General features: G+C 37.3%; 1 protein-coding gene across 4 annotated transcripts in view; it reads left to right on the plus strand.

Moving 5' to 3' along the window:
- The window catches only part of MYB (MYB proto-oncogene, transcription factor), a 34,921-nt gene that overhangs the window by 1,550 nt on the left and 6,518 nt on the right, over positions 1 to 26,853 (plus strand). Inside the window, exons 1-15 of one of the 4 annotated variants that reach the window (XM_013966530.2) lie at positions 259 to 432; positions 3,066 to 3,183; positions 4,894 to 4,965; positions 6,460 to 6,552; positions 6,780 to 7,000; positions 8,698 to 8,932; positions 10,159 to 10,239; positions 10,681 to 10,785; positions 12,084 to 12,338; positions 13,251 to 13,613; positions 15,086 to 15,228; positions 16,248 to 16,362; positions 16,454 to 16,579; positions 17,469 to 17,579; positions 20,531 to 20,638. In XM_013966530.2, the coding sequence (XP_013821984.2) occupies positions 3,103 to 3,183; positions 4,894 to 4,965; positions 6,460 to 6,552; positions 6,780 to 7,000; positions 8,698 to 8,932; positions 10,159 to 10,239; positions 10,681 to 10,785; positions 12,084 to 12,338; positions 13,251 to 13,613; positions 15,086 to 15,228; positions 16,248 to 16,362; positions 16,454 to 16,579; positions 17,469 to 17,579; positions 20,531 to 20,638 (2,109 nt within the window). In that variant the 5' untranslated portion in view covers positions 259 to 432; positions 3,066 to 3,102. Of the gene's footprint in view, positions 1 to 258; positions 433 to 3,065; positions 3,184 to 4,893; positions 4,966 to 6,459; positions 6,553 to 6,779; positions 7,001 to 8,697; positions 8,933 to 10,158; positions 10,240 to 10,680; positions 10,786 to 12,083; positions 12,339 to 13,250; positions 13,614 to 15,085; positions 15,229 to 16,247; positions 16,363 to 16,453; positions 16,580 to 17,468; positions 17,580 to 20,530; positions 20,639 to 26,853 lie in introns of those variants that run through there. The other 3 variants (XM_018053233.1, XM_018053235.1, XM_018053234.1) reach the window with 3 other exon arrangements.

Genomic DNA, 26,853 nt, shown 5'->3' on the forward strand with positions numbered 1-26,853 from the left:
GAAAAAAAGGGAGACGACTTGGGGGTGCCGCTGGTTTCCTCTGCCTCTCCCGGGTCCGGGCGCGCGGGGCGAGGGTGTTGCCTCTTGAGTGGTTTCACCTTCGCCTTTGGGACTTAACTGTATAGCAGCCGGGGTCATCTTTTTTTTTTTTTTTTTCGGGAGCAGAAACTAGGAGGAAGAGGAGGAGGAGAAGGAGGGAGCTGGGAAGCGGTGCTGGGAGGAGGCGCGGGGCAGGTTCCGCGCGCCGAGATCTTGACCGTCCCCGCGGGGCGGGGCCGCGCAGGTTCCCGGCGGCTCCCAGGTAGCGGCGAGGGGAGGTGGCCAGGACGGGCGGGAGCCTTGAACCTGCCTCAGGGGGAAGAGAAACCCGGCTGTGGGCTCGAAGCCGTTTCTTGCAAGGCGAGCATCGACTCGGCAGGGATTATTAACCAGGTCAGCGAAATGAGTCTGAACCCTTTTTCTAGAATCACAGTAGCGGCCACAAGGCACTTCCTCCCGCTCCCCTCCCTTTTTCCCAACCCCCAACACTTCTTTTCTTTTTCGTTTCTTTGCACGGTTTGTTTCCTTGACAGAATGTAACATTCATAGTCGTACTCTTGTAACCACACCAGGTCTAGCAGGTGGGGAGCCGGGTGCATCAAGCTTGAAATCAGCCTTTGAAAGTCTTCTGACTGTTGGGTCTGAGATCTTGTCAGAGCAGATAAAGGAAAAGTTATTTCAGGTCCTTAGTAGAAATTAATCATCCTACTTAGACGACCGGGTCCGTTCAGAGCGAGGAAATCGCATGCAAAGCTCAAAGGCAAGACCCGTGCCAATGGACCCTGGAGCTGATAGTGTGACCAGCCCTGGGCTAGTAGCCCTGCTTGCCTCTTCAATGGCCTCTTCAGGACCTGCGGAAGTCACACACCAGGTTTCCCCCAAGACTTTGCTTGTGCACATCTCTGATTTTGCACGTTTCTGCTTAATTTTTAGACTCAACGAAAGATCTGGAATTATCCTTTATTCGCATGGAAAGTACCGTAGAAGTAGAATCCAAGCCCTTCTGTATAGGCGAGGAACTGAGGTCGTGAGAGAGAGGAAGTGATTTGTCCAAGTCACGCAGCTAGGTTGAGGCAGAACTAGGACTGGCACCTTTACCTCCAGAAGCCTAGTCCTTAGTGTCTTTGCTCTCTCACCTGATGCAGGCTGCCCCCTATGGGCGGCCGAATTTGTTGCTTATTCCTGAGTGTTCAGCTGTTGCCAAGACAGTGGTGTCGGATTACTGGTTTGGAACTTGTAGTTCTCAGTTCTGAAAACCTGATCTCCAGATCCAGCGAGACCCCCAAGGTTAAATTCAGCTGAATCTATGACTCCACTTGCAGATGACTCAGGCTTTCTTAGTATCCCGGATATTTCACAAGGGTGCCACTTCATCTGGGGGGCTTTCCAAGGAGTTCTCTATGAACCTTTCAAAATTCCTGGGATTATAATAACATTTTTTCCACCTTATGATGCTTGTGTTTTTTATTAAAGGAAAGCTACTATAATTATTAATCAGAAATTGTTTAGAGCCCTTTGTTGATAGTGTGAAACGGGATCAGGCTCTTCTTTAAAAGGATAGCCCTAAATGAAAGATGGTTATAGATTATATAGTTCAGTGGTCTTTTTGTGTGTGTGTGATGGCATTTTCTTTTCTTTTCTTTTTTTTTTTGTGATGGCATTTTCAATTTAGATCACATCCTGCTTGTCACCATGAATCCTGGACCTTCACGTTGTTTTCCAAAATAATAGTTTTAAATTACAAGAACCTCAAATTCAGGATTTGGGGGAAATAATTTTGCTGGTTTGTAAGGGATGGGTAATACATACTTGTAAGTTGCTTCTGGAAGACCAGATAAGAATATACATTATATTTTTTAGAGTAATGATTTGCATTATGATATTGCTTTATATAATTATTTTTATTGTTCTTAATTTGATGGAATTCTCAATATTGCAATGATAAATTTTTAGTAACTTTAAAGATAGTATAATTTTTCCTTGTAACTTAAGTTTTATAAGTAAAATAATAACTAAAAGTAAACTGGCTGTAAAATGACTCATCTATTTTAGGGATACATTCATCATTATATGATTAATAAATATTGAGTATAGAGTTAGTTCAGAAGACATCAGAATTTATAGTTTTGGTCAAGTAGGTAAAAGAAAAAGTTCTTTTGAAAACAGTAATGAGTTCCTTTTAAACTCATCTGGGGAAATCCCTGAGTTTTGAATTAGGTGCATTTTAAGATCTTTCAAATACCATTCAGTCTGAGGTAGAAAAAAACATGAGTAAGTAAGATTCTGACTAACATGTGCCCTAAATTATTCACTTGGTTACTCAGGAAACAGGATTGTAAACATGGCCACAGGTTGGATCAACCTGGTCTGGAGTCTAACTGTTTGATATAAATGTTATTTGCAATGCAGTTTGATCACTTGATCACTTATCCTTTCTCAGGTTTTTAAGTCCTTTCCTCTTAGATTCTCTTAATCTTCTAATCTTTAAGAGATGACTATAATTGTATTGTTGGGCGTATTACTTCTTGAATTTTTTCCTCCTAATAAAACACCAGTCCCATTAAGATAACACAATTGAGTTGTTTATTGTATTTGGGAAATATTATTTAAACGATGTGACGTATGCCAAAGATTTTGAGTGTACTTATATAAAGGATGTGGGCTCTCATTCTTTTTATTGTCTTTAACATTAAGTTTTAAACCTAAACCTTCATTGGTTGGAAGGTTGCCAATTGTGTAATTTGTCACTGGTCTAACATTAACAGCAGGTTTAAACATGCAGCGCAATAGAAAGTGCCAGGTCCTTTGCTGTATCTGTGGATACCAATAACAGCAAAATTCGTTTACAATCCCAGAGCAACAAAGTGCCAAAAACACTCTTGTCTTGCAACTTTTCAAAGGTTTATCTTTGTAACCCTGGAAAAGATTGTTGAGGAGTTTTGGTGTAGGTTTTGGTGTAAGTTTTGCTTGGTGTAGTTTGGATCCTCTTGTTTCAGTAGACATCTGCCCACTTTTTATTTCTGCAGCATCTACAGTAGTGATGAGGATGATGAAGATATTGAGATGTGTGACCACGATTATGATGGATTGCTTCCCAAGTCCGGAAAGCGTCACTTGGGGAAAACTAGGTGGACGAGGGAAGAGGTAACTAATTATGTAATCAAAACATGGGGGAAAAACATGGAGTGCTTCCATTTGTGAAAAACAAAATTTCAGCTAAACTACAGGTGTTCAAACTTATTAGCAGGCTCTCTGGTTTCTTACCCTAGCCTGCCTGTGCAGTGTGCTTACCCCTTACCACCCCGCTACATGGACACCGTACCATCCTTTTTCAAACTTTTTGCAGTTGTTCGAATGTTCTTGTCTTCTCACTTTATCTGTTTTTCCCTCTGCCTATTCTGTTCTTGTCATTTTACTCCACAACTACTTCTTCGTCACTTGTGAGACGTTGCTTCTTCTGTGACACCGTCCCTGGTTTCCCTAGACACGTTGGATGTATCCTCCAACCACTGGGTGCACATTCATATTTATTGTTGCTGTAACATATATGCCTCTCCCTGCAGACTGTGAGTCTGCTGAGGGCAGGGCTAAATGTCTGTTCATTTATGTGTTCCTGAACCCAGTATTGATTGCCACAAAGTGGAATATTAATAAATGTTCCCTGAACCAATGAATAAATTGCTATTTCCAAAAACAAAACAAAAGAATAAAGCAACACCCATAGAACTTGTTGTAACAGGTTCATTTAACATTCTTGGCATATAATGTTACTCAGAGAAATATATCTGGGTGTCTGTTCTGAAAGTGTTAGTCACTCAGTCTGTTCTGAGAGCATTCAGAAATGGATGGAGATGTGTCTGCTTTTCACCTCTCTTTTTCTGCGAGCTTATCAAAAGCTGGATCTTTGTAGGAATGGGAAAATGCTTAGGGGGCAAAATTATTAATGTAAGAGAAAAGTTGCTTTTTTCTTTCAAGTCCTCAAAATTTGCAACTGATTGTAGAGGATTTCATGTTAGAATAAATTATATTGACTCTTCTTCAGTTTCATTCTGCCCTCCTTTACTTAAACCAGACCTCTCATTGACAGGCAGGCAGGATTTCCAATGAGGTCCATGGGAAATGTATATTTTACCTGTGGAACTTGTGCACACGGATTATTCTTAGAGATTCAGAAGTTCTGATGGTAACCCTGGTTTCCTAATTCCTGTGTCTGTGTTATACCATGGGGGTCACATCATGTGTGAAAGTTACCTTGGCAGCAACATGAGGATTCTCTTTTGCTTGAATATGTTTAGAAAAACACTTGTCAACTGAAAGATTCCATCCTGATGTTTAGTGTCTTCTGTGTTCTAATAAATTTGGTCTCATTTAAATTGTGAATATATTGATACAAAAACTAAATGATTTTCTTATATCATACCTTCAAGTTTAATTAAGAAAAGTGATCCTCCACTTTTTTAAATGAAGATATTGAACTTAGTAAATATTAGACTAGAACTTGAACTGTTTCTTACTGAGATCCTATCTAATGCCATAGTTCAATGTCTATTAAATCAAACAGTGGAGTTCATATTTTTCCCATGAAGTAGAAGTTTTAAAAGTCACCAAGTGTTAAACATTAAATGTATCAGACATTATGCTAAATGTTTTGCATAATTAACTCATATAATTCTCAAATAATCTTGTTGACAGACACTATGATTCCCATTGTACAGATGACAATATTAAGGCCCAGAAAAGCTAAATGATGTACCCAAGGTTATATAACTCATCAGTAGTTGAGTCAAGATTCAAACTCTGGTCTGAGTTTACAGTAAATGACTAATATCCTAGGATTACCTTTAAATATCTTAGGATGAAAAACTAAAGAAGCTGGTGGAACAGAATGGAACAGATGACTGGAAAGTTATCGCTAATTATCTCCCGGTAAGTTAGTAATTTTTTCTTTCTGTAAAAGGAGATCTTCTCCCAAAGATTTAAATAAGATATCCTAGGAGATGATATTAAAACATTACACATGTGCTTATGTGTAAGAAGTAAGGGAGAAATGCCTATCCATAACTTATATTTCTATTGTAATGCATGTAATTAAATTTCTAAAGATATTATTAATGGATTTTTTATAGCATATCTTAAATGCTTCCTTCTTTATCTTTTCATTTTTAGGATAATATAACTTAGCAATTTGATAATTTGTTGTATGGTAGATGACTAAACTCATATTTCCCCCAAGTCTGCTTTTCTTCAATTTCATATCTTTTCAGTAGCCATAATTTTGGTATCCTGATTTAAAATTTTGGAGCTCCTTTAGACTTACCCGGCCCCCCGCACCCTGTCCGCTACACAAAGCCAGGATTAAGGAATCTGGGAAGCCTTTGTTCATTCTCCTCACTGTTTTACATGTTCGGCCCCTTTCCTTCTTCTCTGGACAACTGCATTGCCTGCTTGTAGCTTTTCACTTTCTCACATGTCCCAGACACCATTGGTAGATGGAGCTTCATAAAATGCAGCTTTACCTTGCTTTCCAAAACGAGCAACAGTGACTTCAAGTCTCACACATTAAGTAAACTGCCTAGACCTGACACATGGAGGCTCTTCCATATGCCTCAACTTAATAGCCATAGTTCTGTTTCCTACTTCCTCTCTGTAAGCAGGTTTGGTTGAATTCATTTCTGCTTTCCCTTCTGAGAACTTGTGTCCCTGGTGATGCCACCTCTTAAAATGTTCCATCCACCCTTCACAGTCTATGCCAAGAACTTTTCCAGACTATTTCTGAGGAAACATAATTTCTCCTTCTCAGGAGGAAACACTCCTTTTTTCCACCCCAATATCATTTTGCTGTGGTCTCTTCTTGCCTGTGAATCAAATTTCACCTTCTTAGTTAACTATATGTTCGTCTTTTACTACTTACATGATTATAAGCTCTTATAAAATAGGGCCCTTTTTTTTTTTCATCTTTGTTTTTTCTGCAATATTAACACTTTGGTCCTAAATTGAAGCACATCTCTTAGCCTGAATGAGAATCAAACTTATGTCATTTAGAGTGGTCCAACATCAACATAAAGGTCCAACATCAATATAAAATCTCTAGGAAGTCTTAATCCATGTGGGTACTTCCAAAGCAACACACTGAGATTAAGGTTAAGTTAAATTGACAGCCAAGTATGCTGTATGACGATCCTTTCTATCACATAGCAGAACTATTTCCCTCAGGATGGAGAACTTCTAATTTTAGATACAACTTTGATGTATTCTTCTGTATGTTCTTTAGCTATAAGTAATGGGCTTTCCAAACATGCCCTGAAATGTTCGTGAATGTTGTCATGGTATATTGCCCCTGTGTGATTTATATGACAACAGTATCCATGTGCTTCACATCATGTCTTATGTGACAGTGCATGCTTCATCTTATTTGCCTAGAATCGAACAGATGTGCAGTGCCAGCACCGATGGCAGAAAGTACTAAACCCTGAGCTCATCAAGGGTCCTTGGACCAAAGAGGAAGATCAGAGAGTAAGTTCTTTATTCGTTGGTGTGTGAATCACAATTACGAATAGCCCCCAACATTGTTGGATGTTTCCCAAAAAAGTGTGCAAACAGGAAGTTGAGGTCTCCATTCCCATATTTCCCACGAATGAAAGAAGATTTTTAGAAATTTTCTAAAGATAACATGAAGAATGATTACGCTGACTCATTACATAACATTAAAACATAGGTTATTTTTGTGTGTTTATCTGAAGGTGATAGAGCTTGTACAGAAATACGGTCCGAAACGTTGGTCTGTTATTGCCAAGCACTTAAAGGGGAGAATTGGAAAACAATGTAGGGAGAGGTGGCATAACCACTTGAATCCAGAAGTTAAGAAAACCTCCTGGACAGAAGAGGAAGACAGAATTATTTACCAGGCACACAAGAGACTGGGGAACAGATGGGCAGAAATCGCAAAGCTACTGCCTGGACGGTAATAATATGTCAAAAAATATTTTGATTGGGAAGAATGAGGGAACGGGTATGGAACATTCTGTTTTAAAATGTATGGTGAGTGAATTACGTTTTATTGATGGTGTATGTTTCATTAGATAAACCAGATCCATAGCTTTTAAAACTGGAAGAGACTTTAGAGGTTATCTGGTTCAGGACTTCCAGAATCCACCCAATGGTGAGCTTGAGCCAACTTTCCTCAGCTTCAATTGCCCCATTTCCAAAATGGATTATAACCTACTTTTCAGGGCCAGTGTTAGTACCAAATAAAATATATCAGAGCACTCTGTAAACTTCAAAACTCTAAACACGTACAAGGAAACCAAGGGTTAATAGTTTGGTCTGAGTTCATACAGCTAGTTGTGACCAGAAGGAGTTCAGGTACCATTTTCCTGATACTATGTTCATTTCATTATACCACTTGGCTTAATTTTTTTCTTTTGAATAAAGAAAGGCTGTATCTCTAGAATTATCATACTGCTTTCAGGTTTTCAAATAATGTTGTTGTTATGCTTTCTTTTTCATGAACAAGGCATGAAAATGACCTCATTTTGAGGGATATCTTTGGAAGCTCATTTTTGTCCCACTTTCCCCATTTAAACAGTTTATAACAGATGTTTAATTGGGGAGATACTATTTATTATAAATCTTCATAAAAATATCGTAAGATGGGAAATATTTTAAATAATTTTTATAAAAATTCTTTTATTCTTCAGCTTCATGACCCAAAGTGGAGAAAGGGTCGTTTCAAAGAAGGCCATGCCTCTGATGGTCTATTCAGTATTCTCTTGTGATGTTCTGAAGCATTTCCTCTCTCCTGGTCCAGTATAAGCTCAGAGAATTCAAGAGGTTGATAAAGGGAGGCCTTTTCTCCCATATGGTCTGAGAGGATATGTTGTTGATTCTTTTAAAGTTTTAAGGGGCGATTGAACTTCCTCTTTCTTTAGCATGCATTCCCCCACCCCCACAGAAATAGTAAAAGAGAGGCTTAAAACGGTTTTGTTCTTTTTTTTTTTTTTGAATTGAGAAACTGTTTTCCTGAGAATTGAAAAACTTTAGTAAAAATGCTTTGCAATTTAAAAATATATTGGGAGTTAGCCTCTTTCCTTTCTGGGTGCCATTTTACATTTTCATCTCTGCCCGCTTTGGAACAATTTCAGGTCGCTTCTGAAATGTGGAAGGATTTTTTACTCAAAATCTCTAACTAGTACTGTTCTAGATAAAGAGTGGACATTGAGGCAGCAGCAACATCATTATTGCTCACCCAACTTTAGTGAGTGCCTATTGTGATGTGTATGTAGGTCCACAACTCAAAGGAGTAATTTTCTAGAACAACCAGGACTTTAAGTTGTATTAGAGTCTTATACCACAGTCAGAATAAACATGAAGGGTATTGTATTAAAAATACACTTAACAAGGAAACAAATGTCTAAAAGATTTCAAAATTTGTATAAAACTATATAATTTCCATATTACGTAATTTAGAGACATCTATGGATTTTTTTAATTAGTTAATTGGGGTAGCATGCTTTTAAGGAGGTAGGGAAGATAGAAGCAAAAAACACTACTACTGGACCAAAAGAAAGGTCTCTGTTAGAAACAGTTTTCTGTCAATTAACTGTAATCTGAGTTGAAATTGTTGTTTGTAAAATGAATATGTGATATATTTCTGTGCAGAACTGATAATGCTATCAAGAACCACTGGAATTCTACAATGCGTCGTAAGGTCGAGCAGGAAGGTTATCTGCAGGAGTCTTCTAAAGCCAGCCAGCCACCAGTGACCACAAGCTTTCAGAAGAACAGCCATTTGATGGGCTTTACGCATGCTCCACCTTCAGCTCAACTCCCTCCAACTGGCCAACCCTCAGTTAACAGTGACTATCCCTATTACCACATTTCTGAAGCACAAAACGTAAGCCGTTCCTGAGCATTCAGTTTAATGAGAGAGATGGTTATTTTATTACTAGTTCCAGGTAATAATGATAATTTCTAGTGAATACTTAGTTTTCACAAACATGATCATGATCACCTGAGAAGGGTAGGTGTTGTTATCCCTAATATGAATCCAGAAATGAGGATGTTAAGTGATTTGTCCAGGGTTACACAGCTCATAGAGATTGTCCAGACTAGAATCCAGGTTGTTTGGTTCTAACTTGCTGCTCCAAATCTAATTTGAAGTTAGCTTTTGAATGTAAATTTACTTAACAAGGTATTGCTGAAGAAGAATGAGGGCATGGAGGTGCAGTTGTACCTAGTACTTTTCTCTGCCAAAAGAAAAAGTGAGTGTAATATTACATTTACAGGGGAAATAGTTTTACACTGAAATTTAACAGATGATTGTAAGTTCAGCTCTGGTAGTGATCTAGCTGAAAGGTCTTAATTTATCCATTCATTCAGTAAGTGTTTACCTTCTTACCGAGAATCAAGAGCAGTTTCATGACTGACATCTGATGTTTTTTATCCTCCTTTGAATCAGTGTGATTCTTTCTTCATTTCTTGATATTTATATTTATGGAAAGAAATTTTCATAATGGGTAAGAAAATAATAAAGAGAAAAAAGTCAAGATTGCAAGACTTGAATCTAAAATTAACAATAGTAATTGGTGGAATTTATCCAAGAATTCAGAGCTCATAAGCAAATTCTATGCAAAACATATTCCCGAGTAGTTTTTACTTTCTCTGTCTATTCTGTAAATTTGACTGCAGACTTTCCTGAAAAGTCTCAGATGAATGAACTATCCTAAGAGCTGCTGTACTCTTTACTAAAAAACTCATAATAATTCACAGAAAAATATTTTTAATTATAAACAGCTAGTGCCAGCTGTTTTTGGCATCAAAACTTCTTTCATACACTCATGAATGTATTTCAGATTATATTTTTGTTTCTAGTTTTCTCTAAGGAATACTTCCTGTCATAATTGATGAGCATTAAAAATTTTTTTCACTATGTTGCTTTAATATTATTAAATGTTTGGCTAAAATTTCAAATTAGAATTGGATTTCATTTTGCTTTGTGAATTTTATCAGAAAAGTGCTTTTTTTTCTTAGTCTTAGAGTGAAACTTGAGGAAGCCAGCAAGTCCCCTGAAGCATGTGTAACCGTGAATGACTCGGCCTTTGTTTTGCATTTTTGATGTAGGTCTCCAGTCACGTCCCATATCCTGTAGCATTACATGTAAATATAGTCAATGTCCCTCAGCCAGCTGCTGCAGCTATTCAGGTAAGCCCACTGTAAGATCATTTCATAAAGAAGCTCATTAGCTGCTCAAGGCACAGCTCTGGTTGTTTTATCCAAACACTTATTTCCACCTGATCCACTGAAGTTAAAAAAATGGGGGACAGTGAAAAAATGGGCGGAGCTCTGGCCAGCAGTCTACACTTCCGGATTGAATTAGCATGGGAATCTCTGGTTCTCTGATGTTGAAAGTTGAAACAACCCCTCTGTCAGCATCTCCTTGAGCCTCATGTTTCACATCCCTCCCTTATGTCTGGGATAACATTCACAGAGATTTCTATAGTGGCCAGATTCGGTTGGCGTTGGTTCCATGCCAGGGTTCTCTGGGTTCTGTGTGGTCCCTTGTGAACCACAGGCCATGACCATTGTATTTACAGCTACCAACCAGGCCTTTGTGTTTTTTTCTTGCTTAACTTTTCATTTCAGAGACACTATAATGATGAAGACCCTGAGAAAGAAAAGCGAATAAAGGAGTTAGAGTTGCTTCTAATGTCAACTGAGAATGAACTCAAAGGACAGCAGGCACTTCCAGTAAGCTGTCACTGCATGCTTGGTCCGAGCGGTGGATAATGGCTTGGCCCCAGTGTTCTTCTATATCTTTTCCTGTATCTTCTGACTATCACACTAATCAAGACTCCATATATCCACTAACAATGTTTAAACACTAGAGGTTGCTTGTAATAAAATGCAGTCAGTATCACAATGTGTGTTGACTAACTTGGAAGCCGTCCTTTTGTGTTGCCGTAGAACCTCAGTATACATTTGTGAGTCTCTTCCTCAATTTTTTTTTCTTCAGAAGGACTATAATCAATTTAGTGAGTAGCAGAGAAAAAACTGAAAATTTGCGATTTTTTTTTACAAAGCTGTGTGTCTGGTGCCTATTCATTGAATTTTTTTCTATTACTTAAGCTAGATTTTCATATTTATCATTTCAAACATAATTTGATGTATGCCCAGTATATCCATGTAAAAAAAAAATATATATATATCAAATCTCTCCATAAATAAGTGACCCTCTTTTGTTTACATGCACAAAAGCCGTGTGGACCATTATTGAATTTTGACATCTTTTCTAGTGACTGGACGACAAACTGGGAAAGCGGCTTGTACTTTGTAACATATGTAGTTAACCAACAAAGAGAATAAAAGATACAATACCCAGTAGGTATCCTCAGGAGTAGATTTCTTTTTGGTTAAATAATAAAATGATTATGTGCCTTTGATGGTTCGACCACTTTTTAACTTAGTTAGTGTTTTGCAATTTCTCCTGTTGCGTGGTCATGCCGAAAGGAGACTTCTGTTAATTTGCTCTTCTGCTTTTGTAACCACGTTGATTTGGCAGCTCTTTACTGCATCAGTGCAATCTGTAGCATTAAAAAGGAATAAAAGACACAAGAATATACACAGATAAAAGAAACTCTAACTTTTGAATCTTCTAGCCCTTGTGTAGGTTAGGGTGAGAATAATAGCCCACTTAATTCACAACAAACATTTATGGTCCTTTTGGAAATTATGTTCAAGTAGATCTTTAAGACATTCCATGTGAGAGTTGCTCCTTGTAACAGAGTTCCTCTGTTTGCAATTTTAACAAAATGATGACAATGGAGGTCATCCATAGATGACAGGCTATATACCACTACTAAAAAGTGGGGTCTTGCATTGATGAAAGGAAACATCTTGACAACTGTTTCATAGGCGCAAGTTCTGGATGATGCAATGGCTTTTATCTTTCCTCTAACAGCATCTGATACCTTATGCAACTTCATTGCTAAGTTCCTTCTCCCTTTCTTCTCCCTGCTCTTTCTTTATTCCCCCACCCCCCTCCTTAGACACAGAACCACACATGCAGCTACCCCGGGTGGCACAGCACCACCATTGCCGACCACACCAGACCTCATGGAGACAGTGCACCTGTTTCCTGTTTGGAAGAGCACCACTCCACTCCATCTCTGCCCGCGGATCCCGGCTCCCTACCTGAAGAAAGTGCCTCTCCTGCCAGGTGCATGATCGTCCACCAAGGCACCATCCTGGACAATGTTAAGAACATCTTAGAATTTGCAGAAACACTTCAATTTATAGATTCTGTAAGTAGAATTTTTAAGGCAAGTTAATGTTTTGGGAAGAGGAATTAGGAAACCCACTTCTCAAATCGTGGCCATTTTCTGTAGTGAATATTGTGTTATTAGCATATAGTAATATAAACGTATAAGTGTGACTTTACTTTTCGTGTGTATCTTCAATATCTGATTTCTTAGGCTACCCACATAAAAGGTAGCTTTTCACACATTTCCTTCAAAATGCATATTTATAAAAACAGTAAAGTCAATGACCTTTAAGTAGAGCTTGGGCTATAGGAATATTTGGATTATTTAAAATTTTTTTTTTAACTTTGTTTATTCCTTTGTGTTTTCCCAGAACTGTGCTTTGCTTTTGGATAGCTCATTAAGAATTATGTTAAGAAATACTTAGAACTTAAAGCAATCTTCCAATATATTTGAAGTGGTAATAAGTTCATTGGTGGTACATGGCTTTCTCTACAAACATTGATTATTGATTACTGGTCCCAACTAGTTCACTGACACAAACCATCTCCGGTGAAACAAACTTGAATTCAGCATCAGAAAAGCTAACAATTCATTTCCTTTGTTTCCCAGTTGATTAAAAAGCATTTATTGCATCCCCATCAGACAGAGGATGAACATTGCCAAGATGTGCCACCCAAGAGGTGTTCTTTTTGCTTTGAACTGCATGCAAATGATAGAGTACTGGGAACTTCCTGCAGTGCCCGGTAGGGCCAGCCTCGAGGCAGCATGGGAGACACCCCATGCCCTGTGCCAGAACAACTGTTTCAATCTCCAGGCTGTTTCACAGGAAGTCTAGCAAGGGGGCCAGGTGTTCTCTTTGCATTCAGCATCTTTCTCAGTGCTGTGTTACAGGTGATAGCACACACCATGCACACACTGTCTCAAAGTTCTGTGCCTCCCACATTGTTTCAGGATGCTTCATCGTGGGGTGATCTCAGCAGTTTTGAATTGTTTGAAGAAGCAGATTTTTCACCTAGCCAACACGATGCAGGCAAAGCCCTCCAGCTTCAGCAGAGAGAGGGCAGTGTGAATAGACCTGCAAGAGAGCCTAGCACGAGGGCGAACAGACGCAAGTTGAGTGAGGGTTCACTTGACCTGCCCAAGCCCTTCCCTCCTGCGAGGCCCAGCACAATTCCACGGGTCATCCTTCAAAAAAAGCGAGGCCAGGCCAGCTCCGTAGCCACTGGACACTCTAGTTCCTTGATACTTGCTGACGTCAGCAGTTCAACTCCCAAGCGTTCCCCTGTCAAAAGCCTACCATTCTCCCCCTCGCAGGTAGAGCACAATTTGCACAGCTGTTACTAATTTTCAACAGACACCTGAGCCTTAATAATCTAGAAACTAATCCTTTGGAACAAATGACTAATTACTGTTGTCTTCACTGATTTCGTTCCATTTGTTGCCTCTAGCTATTGCTAAGTCATACTGCCTCTGAGAGTTTAGGCTGTCTGTAGACTGACTGATGATTTTGTCATAATTCTCTCTCTGACTTTCTGGTGATCTGAAGGATGGTTAGTTGCATGGGATGTGCATTTACTTCCTTCCACACTGGAGTTTAACATTTCTATTTCTTCCTTGTCTCCCATCCCTTCCCTCCCTTTAAAAACTTTAACCGATTTTCTGTCTCTTTGTTCACTTATTATTACATGATTCACTGACCCAGGGGAGGAGGGGACCAAATGTTTAGATAACTTTGAAGTGCAACTAGGCAATTTAAAGGTTCCAATCCATCTTTAAGTGAAAAAATTTTGGAAGAAAATGAGGAACAAATGCTTAAGAAAAATAACGTACATTTTAATTTCACTTTCTCAACATTGGCTCTTCTGAGTCATGCCATAATATTTTATTAGCACATTTTTTTTGCCAATGAATGTTCTTATTTCATATAGATTTTTAAGGCATAGAAATTATAATTCTTATCAAAGATTGTGTTCCTTAATTATGTAAACATTTGAAGTTAATTTGGCACTTTAAAACATTTTTCCAGTTATGTCTGTTGAGTCTGTTTTAAGAACAACTCTAAGTGTGAGCAAATGATATGCCCACTAAAAACCAATCTTATTTTTCATTTGTATTTTCCAAATTCTGTTCTGGAGTATATTAGTTCTGTAAGACTTTAATGATACTCCAGAAAAATACCTAAATATACAGGTATATAAGTTTGGGAAACACTGAATTGAACAAAATTAAGGCAGTTTCTTTACTGCAGGATCTCTCAAAGTTTTAAATACACTAATGTGCATTGTGAATTTCCAAGAGATTGCAGTATGTTTTCCTAATTTGTTTTACCTTGAAACCATTTGAGGAACACCAATTACTTTCCCCAGAACATCAATGTTTTGAGAGATACAGGTTATTACTCAAGAATTTTTCACATAATGTCAATTTTATACAATGATGTTTCCTAGATGACTGAAGAGAAAAAAAAGTATGAAAAACAATTATTACTTTCCAAAAGAAGTCATTTCAACACTTTTAACATTAATAAAATGTGCATCTCATTCTCTTTAGTGACAGGTGTCATTTATTGAGAATGTTTTCTTAGGATTTTGCAAGTTTTTTTTTTGGAAATCATATTCCAAATCTTGGGTGCTAAATTGAAATAAAACACTATGTGCTTGTTAACATCATTGTTTCATATAGTGGGTCAGTAAAACATACCTATTTGTTAACATCGATTTTTAAATTGGGCTGAGTAAAGAATCACTGTTTAACTTAAGTATTTTTTTCTTTCTTCTCGTATTTAGTTCTTAAATACTTCCAATAACCATGAAAACTTAGACTTGGAAATGCCTTCTTTAACTTCCACCCCACTAAATGGTCACAAATTGACTGTTACAACTCCATTTCATAGAGACCAGACTGTGAAAATTCAAAAGGAAAATACTATGTAAGTCCTTGTTTCAAGAAAAAAATTATTTATTTTATTTACTTATAGTTAATTAATAGAAAATAGTCCCCAAGTGTTTGATCTACTTATATGTGTATAATTTTACTGATCCACTTCTATGTACATAATCATGTGTATTTCCACATTGAATATGTCTGTCCTGGACGTGTTAGAGCTACCTAGAGGTGGAAGCGGGGGAGAATAAACTATCTTTTGTAGTTCACAGTTTCCTATATATCTAGAGGAAGGTTTAATATAACTTTTCCAGTTTTTCTGTTTGTTCAGTAAGTCTTTTTCATCGAAAACAAGATTTTCAACATCCTTTCCGCTCTAATTATAAACTTTGGAATAAGAATAAGTATGGTTCTTTACTTAGTTTATATTTTTAAATCTTATTTTTTCTTTCTGAAATTTATCTATCGAATGGACCTGTTTTGCCATCCCCAGGAAAAGTATATGATTAAAAGCCAAGGAATGATTAAGCCGTTGTTTATATTCAATAAAGGCTTAACCAATTCAAAAACAAATGCCAGAGAACATCAATATGAATTGTAATAAACCTTTTAAAAATGCAATTCTATTATTTCTGATACCATAAATATATTTTAGAAACAGTTTTAAAAACCTTTTAGTTTTCAGAGGTTAGCATGTTTTCTGTTGTGGGTAGATAAAAGATAATGAATAGATAAAGTTGATTTGTAAGTGGCATCAGATCTTCATAATGCTTATGTTCATTTTAAAGGCTTAGAGTCACTACATGTATTTTCAGAATGATTAAAGAAAGATGAGAAATATTTTAATGCTCTTAGTTTTGGGGTATGATAGTTTGAAATATTTGGAAATACTTGATAGACATATTATCTTTTCCTTAATAATACATATATGATCCATCAACATACTCTATTCTATATCAATAATAGTTTATTGTATTTAGTAGAAGAAATTACATTTAATAGGTAGAGAAACATAAAGGACATATGATCTTTCATATTGAACCAATTCTTGTTTTCTTTTTAAAGCTTCAGAACTCCAGCTATCAAAAGGTCAATTCTAGAAAGCTCTCCAAGAACTCCTACACCATTCAAACATGCACTCACAGCTCAAGAAATTAAATATGGTCCCCTGAAGATGCTAGTAAGTTCTAGTAAATTTCTTGGGTTTAGTTGGTTTATTAATACAGATAGAAAATTTCCTCTGATGCAAATGTACCCAATCTTTCCTTCAGCCTCAGACACCATCTCATCTAGTAGAAGACCTACAGGATGTGATCAAACAGGAATCTGATGAATCTGGGATTGTTGCTGAGTTTCAAGAAAACGGACAACCTTTACTGAAGAAGATTAAACAAGAGGTAAACATGGGATCCTTTGAAAAGAACAAATGCTGCTGCCTTTGTTCCTTGTGGGCAGCTTGATGTGTCTGGCGTGGGCACTGTGTAACACCATGTTTCATACAATATTTTCATATAAGATGCTGTTAAGAGGTACTGCCAGGCTTGGCAGCACATGCATGCCACCTTGTAATTGGGAAGCCAAGCCACTTCTATTTCCTTCCTGTTTGAACAGAAAAGATGCTAGAAAGTATAGAGGAAAAAGAAGGAAGCAGCTTTGTATTGTACTTTTTAAAATCACTGATATAAAGATGGATAGATGACTGACTGATACATAGATGTTTAATTGTTGGATATCATGGAGAATTGAAACTAATAAAATAATGGTTTCTTTAATTCATAGTGTAAAAGAAAGGGAATCTAACTTGCCAAGATCAAAGTTTTAGCTTGATGTCAAGAAGCATTTCCAGCAGGTTAGATAACGGGCCTTTTGAATTTATTTTCATATAAGGATAAGAGGTTGAGAGATTGGCTAGAGATTGACTTTTTCTTCAGCTTTACTGAGATATAATTGACAAATAAAATTATAAGACATTTAAAGTGTACAATGTGATTTTTTTTTTCAATGTGATGTTTTGATATACATGTACTTTGTGAAAGGATTCTCCCCCATTGAGTTAATTAACATATCTATTACCTCACATATTTACCTTTTTTCCAGTGATAACATTTAAGTTCTGCTCTCTTAGCAAATTTCAAGTATACAATATTGTATTATCAGCTACGCTCACCACGTTACCCATTAGATCCTCAGACTTTATTCATCTTACGGAAATTGACTCTTGAGTGTAACTGTTTCTTGGGAAGTTCTAGCTCTAGAAACAACAAAGCACTTCCTGTTTGCTTTTAGGTGGAATCTCCAACTGATAAAGCGGGAAACTTCTTCTGCTCAAACCACTGGGAAGGGGATAGTCTGAACACTCAGCTGTTCACACAGGCATCGCCTGTGGCAGACATGCCAGTAAGTACACCCCCATGTTATAAGATGTTGGTGGCTCACAGAATTCAGTGTGTGGCATGTGGGGCCATTGTGGTTTTGCCACTCTTTCGTGCATCATACTTCTCAATATTCTCTCACATGATTATTTTCTTATGATCGTTAATGTTGAGTATATGATGATATTTTGTTCACGTTTTGGAAATAGATTCTGTTCTACTGCAGACTTGTTTGTTTATTCAAGTTGAGAGTCCTGGCCGCTTAAAACATCTATGGCATGGAAATACATATTTCCATGAAAACAATGCTAATTTTTACATTATCTTTTAATTTACTTATTTTTCTTCTAAAAGTAGTACAAGTTTCTCCTACTATTTGAAAGTAGAGCATTCCTGTGAAACCTTCGGTGGTGGTTTAGTCACAAAGTCGTGTCTGACTCTGGTGACCATATGGACTTTAGTCTGCCAGGTTCCTCTATCCATGGGATTTCCCAGCCAAGAATACTGGAGTGGGTGGCCATTTCTTTCTCCAAGGGATCTTCCCAACCCAGGGACTGAACCCAGGTCTCCTGCATAGCATGCAAATTCTTTACCACTGAGCCACCATAAAGCAAAGAAGTAGTTTACCTTAGGACTTATCTTACTAACAGGTGCAAAAAATAAATCGAATTTTAGAAAACAAAACAAAGAAACAAATAGAAACAGACTCACAGATACAGAGTACAAGCTAGTGGTTGCCAGAGGGAAAAGGGATGGGGGGAAGGATGAAATAGGTGAAGAGGTTTAAGAGGTACAGACTCCCAGTTATAAATATTACACGGATATAATGTATAGCACCTGGAGAATCCCATGGACAAAGGAGCCTGGTGGGCTACAGTCCATGGGGTCACTAAGAGTCGGACATGACTGAGTGACTAACACTTTCATTTTCTGCTTTTACTATGTAGCACAAGAAAGATAGTATTTTATAATAACTGTGTATGATGTATAATGTATAAAAATATCTAGCGTTATACATATTGTATATCAGAAACTAATATAATATTTTAAAGCAACTATGATTCAGTAAAAAAATGAATAAAAATAAATAAATTGAGATGAAGATGCTCATACCAGTTCTAAACTGTGGCCCTTGGTGCTGAGATGCTGAGTGTACTACCTGGGGAAGGAACTTGGTGGTGCCACTCTTAACTACTCAGGGTATGTGCTGCCTCTATAATAGTTGGCTGCAAAACAAAAGCAAAAATTCTCTTTGGATTTCTATTGGTTAGCCGTTCATGAAAATAACTACTAATATAAGACTTTCATCAAAGTGAAGTGGTGTGAAGTGAACTTTTGAATAGCAGGGGATACCTGTATTTCCTCCTTGGTAAGTTGTCTCCTGTTTGGTTTTATGTAGCATCTGAGTGTGTACATGCATGCTCAGTCCTGTCCTATTCTTTATATGTAGTCAATGCCCTTTATCATACACAGTGTTGCATTGCTTTGGTTACAACCATTTTTTTAAATAGACTATTTTTCAGAGCAGTCTTAAGTTAGTAGCAAAGTTGAACAAAAGATACAGAGATTTTCCATGTATCCTCACCCTCACATATGCACAGCCTCCCCCTTAGCAACATCACCCACTAGGGGGTTACATTTGTTACAAGTGATGAGCCCACATTGACACATCGTCACCCTAAACCCATAGTTTACCTTAGAGTTCACTCTTGGTGTTATACATTCCATGTATTTGGACAAATTTATACTGACGTTTATCCACCATTATAGTATAATAGAACCTAGTTTCACAGCCCTGAAGGTCTTCCATGTTCTGTCTAGTTATCCTTCCCTCCTCCTCAGCTCTGGCACCCACTGATCTTTTTAGTCTATAGTTCTGCATCTTGCATAATATTATATAATTGGAATCATGCAGTATGAAGCTTCCTGACTAGCTTCTTAACATGCTCTTAAATGTTTTCTGTGTCTTTTCATAACTTGGTAGTTGTTGCTTTGTTTTCCTTTTTTGTTTTCCTCTTACTGCCAAGTCACTTCAGTCATGTCCGACTCTGTGCGACCCCATAGACAGCAGCCCAACAGGCTCCCCTGTCCCTGGGACTCTCCAGGCAAGAACATTGGAGTGGGTTGCCATTTCCTTCTCCAATGCATGAAAGTGAAAAGTGAAAGTGAAGTCACTCAGTCCTGTCCGACTCTAAGCGACCCCATGGACTGCAGCCTAGCAGGCTCCTCCACCCATGGGATTTTCCAGGCAAGAGTACTGGAGTGGGGTGCCATTTTAAAAGTCTGTAATTTGTGAATGATTACCCTTTTCTCTTACAAAGAATCAGAGGTAATAGCAATTGCTAATATTTATTCAGTGTGTACAAGGTGGTGATTAATAGTCTCAGAGCTTTAGATGCATTAACTCAGATATCTAACCCTCACAAGTACCCTACAGTTTGGTAACATTGTCATTTCCATTATACCAGTAGGGAAACTGAGGCATGAGGAGGCTTAGTCACTTGTTCAAGGTTGTATAGCTTGTAAGTGGTGGTTCTGGGTTAGAACTTTGGTTCTAAATTCCATTCTTTTCACCTTTAAACTATACTACCATTAATCTGTAACTCGAAAAGATTTCTTACCATTATATGAAATGAACAGTTCTCTCACCAGAGCTTAGTAAATCTTTCCTTTTAAAGATATGTCTTTATTAACTCATTTAGCAGATGTTTCTGAGTGCCCTGCCTCATTCCTGGAACTGTGTGGGGCCTCGAAGCTTTTTGTTTTAGTGATGTTTGCCAGTGGGATTAGGGTTAGTGCAGAGTTGAGTTCTCCATTTAGCTCATTGGGAAGAGAATTTCTGGCAGATACTTGCATTTTTTTTTCCTGCTAATGTGTGTCAACTCATAGTAATCTACTCTTTCAAGTGTTAGAATTCTGTCAGTCCCCTTATTATCCTACCTCGTTTCAATTTCAAATTATTCTCTTTTCCTTTAGAATATTCTTACAAGTTCCGTTTTAATGACGCCAGTATCAGAAGATGAAGACAATGTTCTCAAAGCATTTACAGTACCTAAAAACAGGTCCCTGGCAAGTCCCTTGCAGGTAATTACTATTCCAGCATTGGTATCTAAAAAGTTATTCACTATAAAACTTAAAAAAAAACCATACATTTTAGACGTAGTGAAGTGATGCTTTTAAATAACTCCCAATGTCTAAAAGACTCCTCTAAGATTCCTTGTTGCCATTCATATGAGACTCACTGAAAATTTTTTTATTAAAGCAAGCTTCCAAAGAATGATGAAGTGAAGCATTTCTTATTGTGACTAAGATTGTTAATCACATGTGACAGTATCTCTTTCTTCTGCTTTTAAAGGTTTTATTAAATAATTGATATAGTTAACTTTTAGTTTCAAAATTTTTACTTTTTCTGTTCCCTCACTAAGCTGTCAAAGCTCAGACCTTGTTTAGATTTTCAAAGAAGTTTGAAATTAGATAGCTAGAAAAGAATTACAACGTATTTGACTATCAGAATGAGAAAGTCAACTGTCAGTGTTATGTGGCTAATCTCTAGTTGAACATCTGCTCTTGGGTTTTAATATCAAAAGAGATTTCCCTTTTTCTAAAGTAGGTGTATGTTGATGAAATACAACAAATTCCAAATTAATCCTGAACCAAACGTAAATAAGAATGCAAATTTGCTCCCTTAAATTATTTACAGCGGTTCCCAACATTAAATAACATAATACCCAGTCACCTGCACAGCTCTCCCTTTCATCCCCACCTTGCCACACTGAGGGAAAAACCATAAACCCTGGAGCATACAGAGAACTTGGATTCAGAAGTGAAAAGGCATATTTGTCCTGTGAGGGAAGGCACCGTATGAGACGGTATGATCTGAAAGAGTGTCCTGTTCCTGGATGGGCTTTCTTGTCACTGCGGTAGACCTGCACTCTCCAAATTATGAGAATCTTAAAACTCCCCCCTTTAAAGCACTTGTGATACTTAGCATTATTTTTAAGAAATGCAAATACAGCTGGAAGGGCTGTAGGCATGCTTTGTGTCTTAATTCCATCAGATTGCTCTCCTTGTGGCTTCTGTCTGATCCAACTGCTTTGATGAAAGGTGACCACTGACTGGAGTGTGGGCTAGGGAAAGACAGTCCTTGAGGGAATCCAGAGTCTTTCCTGAGTTGATCAAGCCTGGGTAGAAGTGTGAAGAAGACTTAGAATATGGCACAGAATTGGGAGATGAGGAGAAGAACAAACTCTGCATAAGGGGGAACCCAGAAAGGAGATTAGAAGAATGCAAAGGTCACCCATTACCAAATTTTACCTAGAGCTGCTCCTAGATTCAGAATGAAAACGCTTTTTTTGTTTGTTTTTCTTGCCTTCTTTCTCCCTGAATTTTTTGGTCCTGGGTTTCCAGAAGATAGGATTTGGCTAGTGCTATTCGTGCATTAATTAAGCTGTTTTGTGTAATTTTGTCACCTAGACTAGGATCTGACTTATATTTATAGTAGTATGAAAAAGTGCCTTCTAAGTGCTAAATTGCAACATGTAAATATATTTGGGGACAGTCATCATTATGAAGTTGAAAACCCCTGGTTCTTTCCCTAAAACTAAATCCTAAAGCTTTTGGCCTAACTAGATAGTGTTCAGCAAAACCTAAATCTAAACTTTTATGCAAATATAAAATATATTGAGCCAAACACAGTACAGATATCAAATATGTATTATATAAAATTTGGCAACAATATCAGTGTTTATAAAAATAGGTTGGCTAATTCTTACCTTAAATGTTTTAATGCTATTGAATTTTAAAAAAATTTGGAACTTTATTATCATTGTATTTTATTTAATGAAAATATTGGGTTGGCTAAAAGGTTTATTCAGGTTTTTCCATAACATCTTATAAGCAAACTTCTTGGCCAACCCAATATTCCTCATCCTTGAAGCTCAGTATTAAGTAGTAGATCTGTTTTTATTAATCTGTATTTTCTAGCATATCAATGAGTCATATTTGGTACTCTTCAGATTCTATCATTGTATACTGAGATTAAGCCACCTACATACATCAAATGGTGAAGGTAACAGTTGTCAACTCCACCCACCTAAATAATTGACACGACAAGCTGATTTTGGAGTCAGTGTTTTCATATACACTATATGGTTTTACTGATGTACACCACTCAAATATATTTTAATAACTTGCTATAATAGATAACTAATTCATTTTAAGAGTGAACGGCACCTACCAAGTATCTCCTTCATTTTGTGTCATGGAAACCTAGCTTCTAATACCATAGAAATATATGATTTCTAAAATGTTTCAAATTAGAAAATGCGTCAGGTCATTCTAAATATTCAAGCATATATTGCCTATATTTCATATAAACCTGACTCAACAATATTTATATAGATTTTTAAGCAATTTGGTAATCTTTTTGTTAAAACCGTTATGATCTATCATATATTTCCATTGATAATTCACCTTGACCTAATTGGGCAGATTTTTCATGCATGGTAGTATTGAACATATTGTGTACTCGTCAAATGACCTGGCTATTCAACTTGAGCACTTTATATAATCTAGAAATTTTATGATTTGTACTTTTAATAAATATATCGAATGTTAAATGGTATTTTATCCAAACAACCTAGACATTTTGTTAGAGTGCATTTAATTAAAACAACTAAATTTGACTCCTAAAATATTTTAAAATTCTGATACTTGTAAAATATGAAATATTTGTCAGTTGAATACTGCAAATGATTGTCCATCTAACTGACTAAATACATTTGCTTAGGTACAAGAAAAGTTTATTGAAGGCTAAACTAACAGTGCGATTCTGTGTTCTGTCATTTCAGTGTTAATGATCCCTGGCTTAATTATACCCACAACACTTTAAACAGAGAAGTTATTGTTTTGAGGCCCCAGATATTGGGATTTTATAGTTAAGAGTCTAATGCACGTGTAAATGCGTATGCTTTTACATATGTGTATGCATGCGTGCTAACTCACTTCAGCCATGTCCGACTCTGACCTCATGGACTGTAGCCTGCCAGGCTCCTCTGTCTGCGGGATTCTCCAGGCAAGAATACTGAAGTGGGTTGCAAGGCTGTCTTCCAGGGGATCTTCCTTACCCAGGGACTGAACCTGTGTCTCTTATGTCTCTTGCATGGGCAGGAGGGTCTTTTACCACTAGCGCCACCTGGGAAGCCCTGCTTATACATGAATACGTGTAATAACTACGTTTCCTTCCTCTCTGCTTGGAACCAGCCATTTCCCCAAGGTGCTGTGATCTTTTAGTGGGAAATGGTACGTAGAGACCAAACTCAGGCTGCTAGGTATGCCCGTGTGTTATGTGGGTTGTCATTGAGAAGCAAATAATTTTAATAGCTTGAGCTTTCCCTGTATCCCCTAGTCCATGAGCTATAATGTTTGGAGGCAAGTATAAGCCATTATGCACAAACAATGTTATATTTGTTTTTTTAATTATTTATGCTTGATTTTTTTAAAAAGGAATTTGCAGCAGCTGCAAAATAGTATAGTTGGATTTCTTCTTCTTCTTTTTCGTTGCCTTAACTTTAAAAACAAAAGGGACAGGACTCATAATAAAAATGTCCTGAGACTTTTTTGATATTTGTGTCTTTCAGGTAGCTCAGAATATGTGAGATTTTCAGATCATTGTGCCATTTTCTCCGCGTTGTATAGTGGTAGAGAATGGAGTCTAGAAGCTTATAAAATGATCACAAATGAGGAAATAGATATTCAGCTTAGAATACTTGCAGTTTGGGATGGAAAAGACAGGGTCACTGTGGAACTCTTCTGGATCCTGATGTTTGAAAGTTACTCTAAAAGAGCCCAAGACTGGCAGGCAGACACACACACACACACACACACACACACACACACACACACACGTGCCATGCACAGAACTCCCTCAGTAAGGAGGAAAGAACTGCCTGTGCTTTCGATTTGCTTTACATTTTGAAATAAATACATTTTGCCAATAAACATTTCCTAAGGTAAACATTTTCATTGGTAGATCTGAAACTACACTTAAGTTAAAAGCCTCTGAACTTGTGTATTTTTCTCTTAAATTATAATTTTCTTTTATTCCTGTTTAAAACCCAAATATAAAAGATATGTTCATATGCTTTTTACTCACTCTCTTTCCTCTTTTTTGTAACCACAGAGTGACAGCCTTAAATTTTAATTTCCTGACTTGGCTTGTCTTCGCCTTACTTTTTTTTAAAAGTGAGTTTAATTTAAGTAAATTTCTCAAGCTATTAATACTTAAACACATTTGCACAGTATCAAAGAATCTTACAGTATTATTGCAAGCAGCTGAAACTCACTTTTCCAGTTCCATGTGCTTTGGATTGCTCCTAACTTCTTATGAATTGTTTATGAATTTTTCAAACAATGAGGCAAACCCTTTTTGCTTGATCGGCATGGCTAAGAAGTGTAATACACTAGCATGCACACAACAGGCACCTGGGTTCTAATCCAGACTTCCCCAATTTCTAATTGCATGTTTTTAATTAGTTCAAATGAAAATAGTTTGTCCTCCATGTATCACACAGGGTTGCTGTGAAGATCAAATGGATATAATATTACTTTCAAAATGACAGCACGCTTGCTGGTGTACATTGGTGGTACCTATTTTGGATAGTCCCTGTCCTTAGAAACGTACACAAGGAGGCTTCACCAACAGCCAGGTCCGCTTGCACTGAGGTGTATTATTTCCTCTCACATGTTCTTTCTCATTCCTTCTTCCACTCTGGCAGAACTGTGTCAGTGGCTCACCAAAAGAGATTGCTGATTCAGCTGATTCCTGAAAAAAAAGTTGGTCAGATCTCTTTGGTATTATGGAGATCAAACAACTGATTTACTGGTCTTCTCTATTTTTCCGCTGCCCTTGTTGGCATGTCAACAGACAGAAAAACAGTCCGTCTCTGTGTGACATAGATCTTTCCAGGCATTTCTTAGTGTTGGTATGCTGTTGTTGACCTGCTTCCGTGGATACCTCTGTGTTCACTTAGTTCTCCCTTGGGTCACTTTTTTTCCACTTGCCCTGGCAAGGTTTCATATAGCTGTTAGTAATATTTCAGCAGACTGCTTTCAATATATCTTATAGAATAACTTTGCCATGTATAGTTTTGAGATGAACTAGAAAGGCTAAATGAGTGAGGAAGGAAAGTTGAGCTCAAATTCAGAGTGCCCTACCCCAGAGAGTACAAGAGCTGGATTTTTTTTTTTTTGTTTGGTTGGGTTTGGTAAACACTGTAATCTTGGATTTTCCTTGGGCCAGCAAAGGTATAATCACTTTAATTGGCACTTGCTTTAATCTTAATAGTTAAAACTAACACATTACTAAGGAAAGAGGTTTTCTTCCAAAAAATTGTGACACCTGAGGTTATGTGATTAAAACTGTTGGGAAATCTGTCAACAAGTACGATGGAAAGATCCCTAGAGACACTGGGGACAAACTCCAAATTTGGAGAAAGGCCATTCTTCGTAGTAATTGTTAACTTAGGTCTGGGTGGCATGTGGAAGCACTAGTGGATGGGGCACCCCCCAGCACCATCTGCACCTTTGATCCCTTAACTTTTAGGGCTCTTTTCTATGAAAAGTTATCAATCCTGAAGTCGGGCTTATTTGATTGTTTTGTGCAGCATTTATGCATAAGAAAAGTTTGATAACAACTAACCTTACCTCAGTGACCCTTCATCTCAGGTTTATTCTTGAATTTCAAGATACAACTAAAGATTTCTATGTTATCTCTTATAGTGAATACATTTTAAAAGATGCCTCTTTGAGAATGAGTTCTGATTTTTAGAATTTTAATTCTGTGGCTTCCATGATAGCTCAGTTGGTAAAGAATCCTCCTGCAACGCAAGAGACCTGGGTTTGATCCTGGGTTGGAAAGATCCCCTGGAGAAGGGAAAGGCTGCCCACTCCAGTATTCTGGCCTAGAGCGTTCAATGGACTGTATAGTCCATGGAGTCGCAAAGAGTCAGACACGACTGAGCGACTTTCACTTCACTTTCACTTTAAAAGTCTTTTCTATGGATAGATTAAATGGAATAATCAAATAATTATTGTCTTTTGGATACCATCTATGTCTGCTATTATTTAAAAAAATGAAACAGAAAAATGTAAAACCATCTCATAAGTTGCTTTGGTTTTACAAAATCATTCTTTTATGACTTACACAAGTTTCTTAAGAGCTTTGTAAATTATACAGCACATACCCTGCCAAGGCTGTTGATATCAGCAGTTATTGTGTGAAGTTGCTCTATGAATGTCAC

Source organism: Capra hircus, chromosome 9, assembly GCF_001704415.2.
Source record: "Capra hircus breed San Clemente chromosome 9, ASM170441v1, whole genome shotgun sequence".
NCBI lineage: Eukaryota > Metazoa > Chordata > Mammalia > Artiodactyla > Bovidae > Capra > Capra hircus.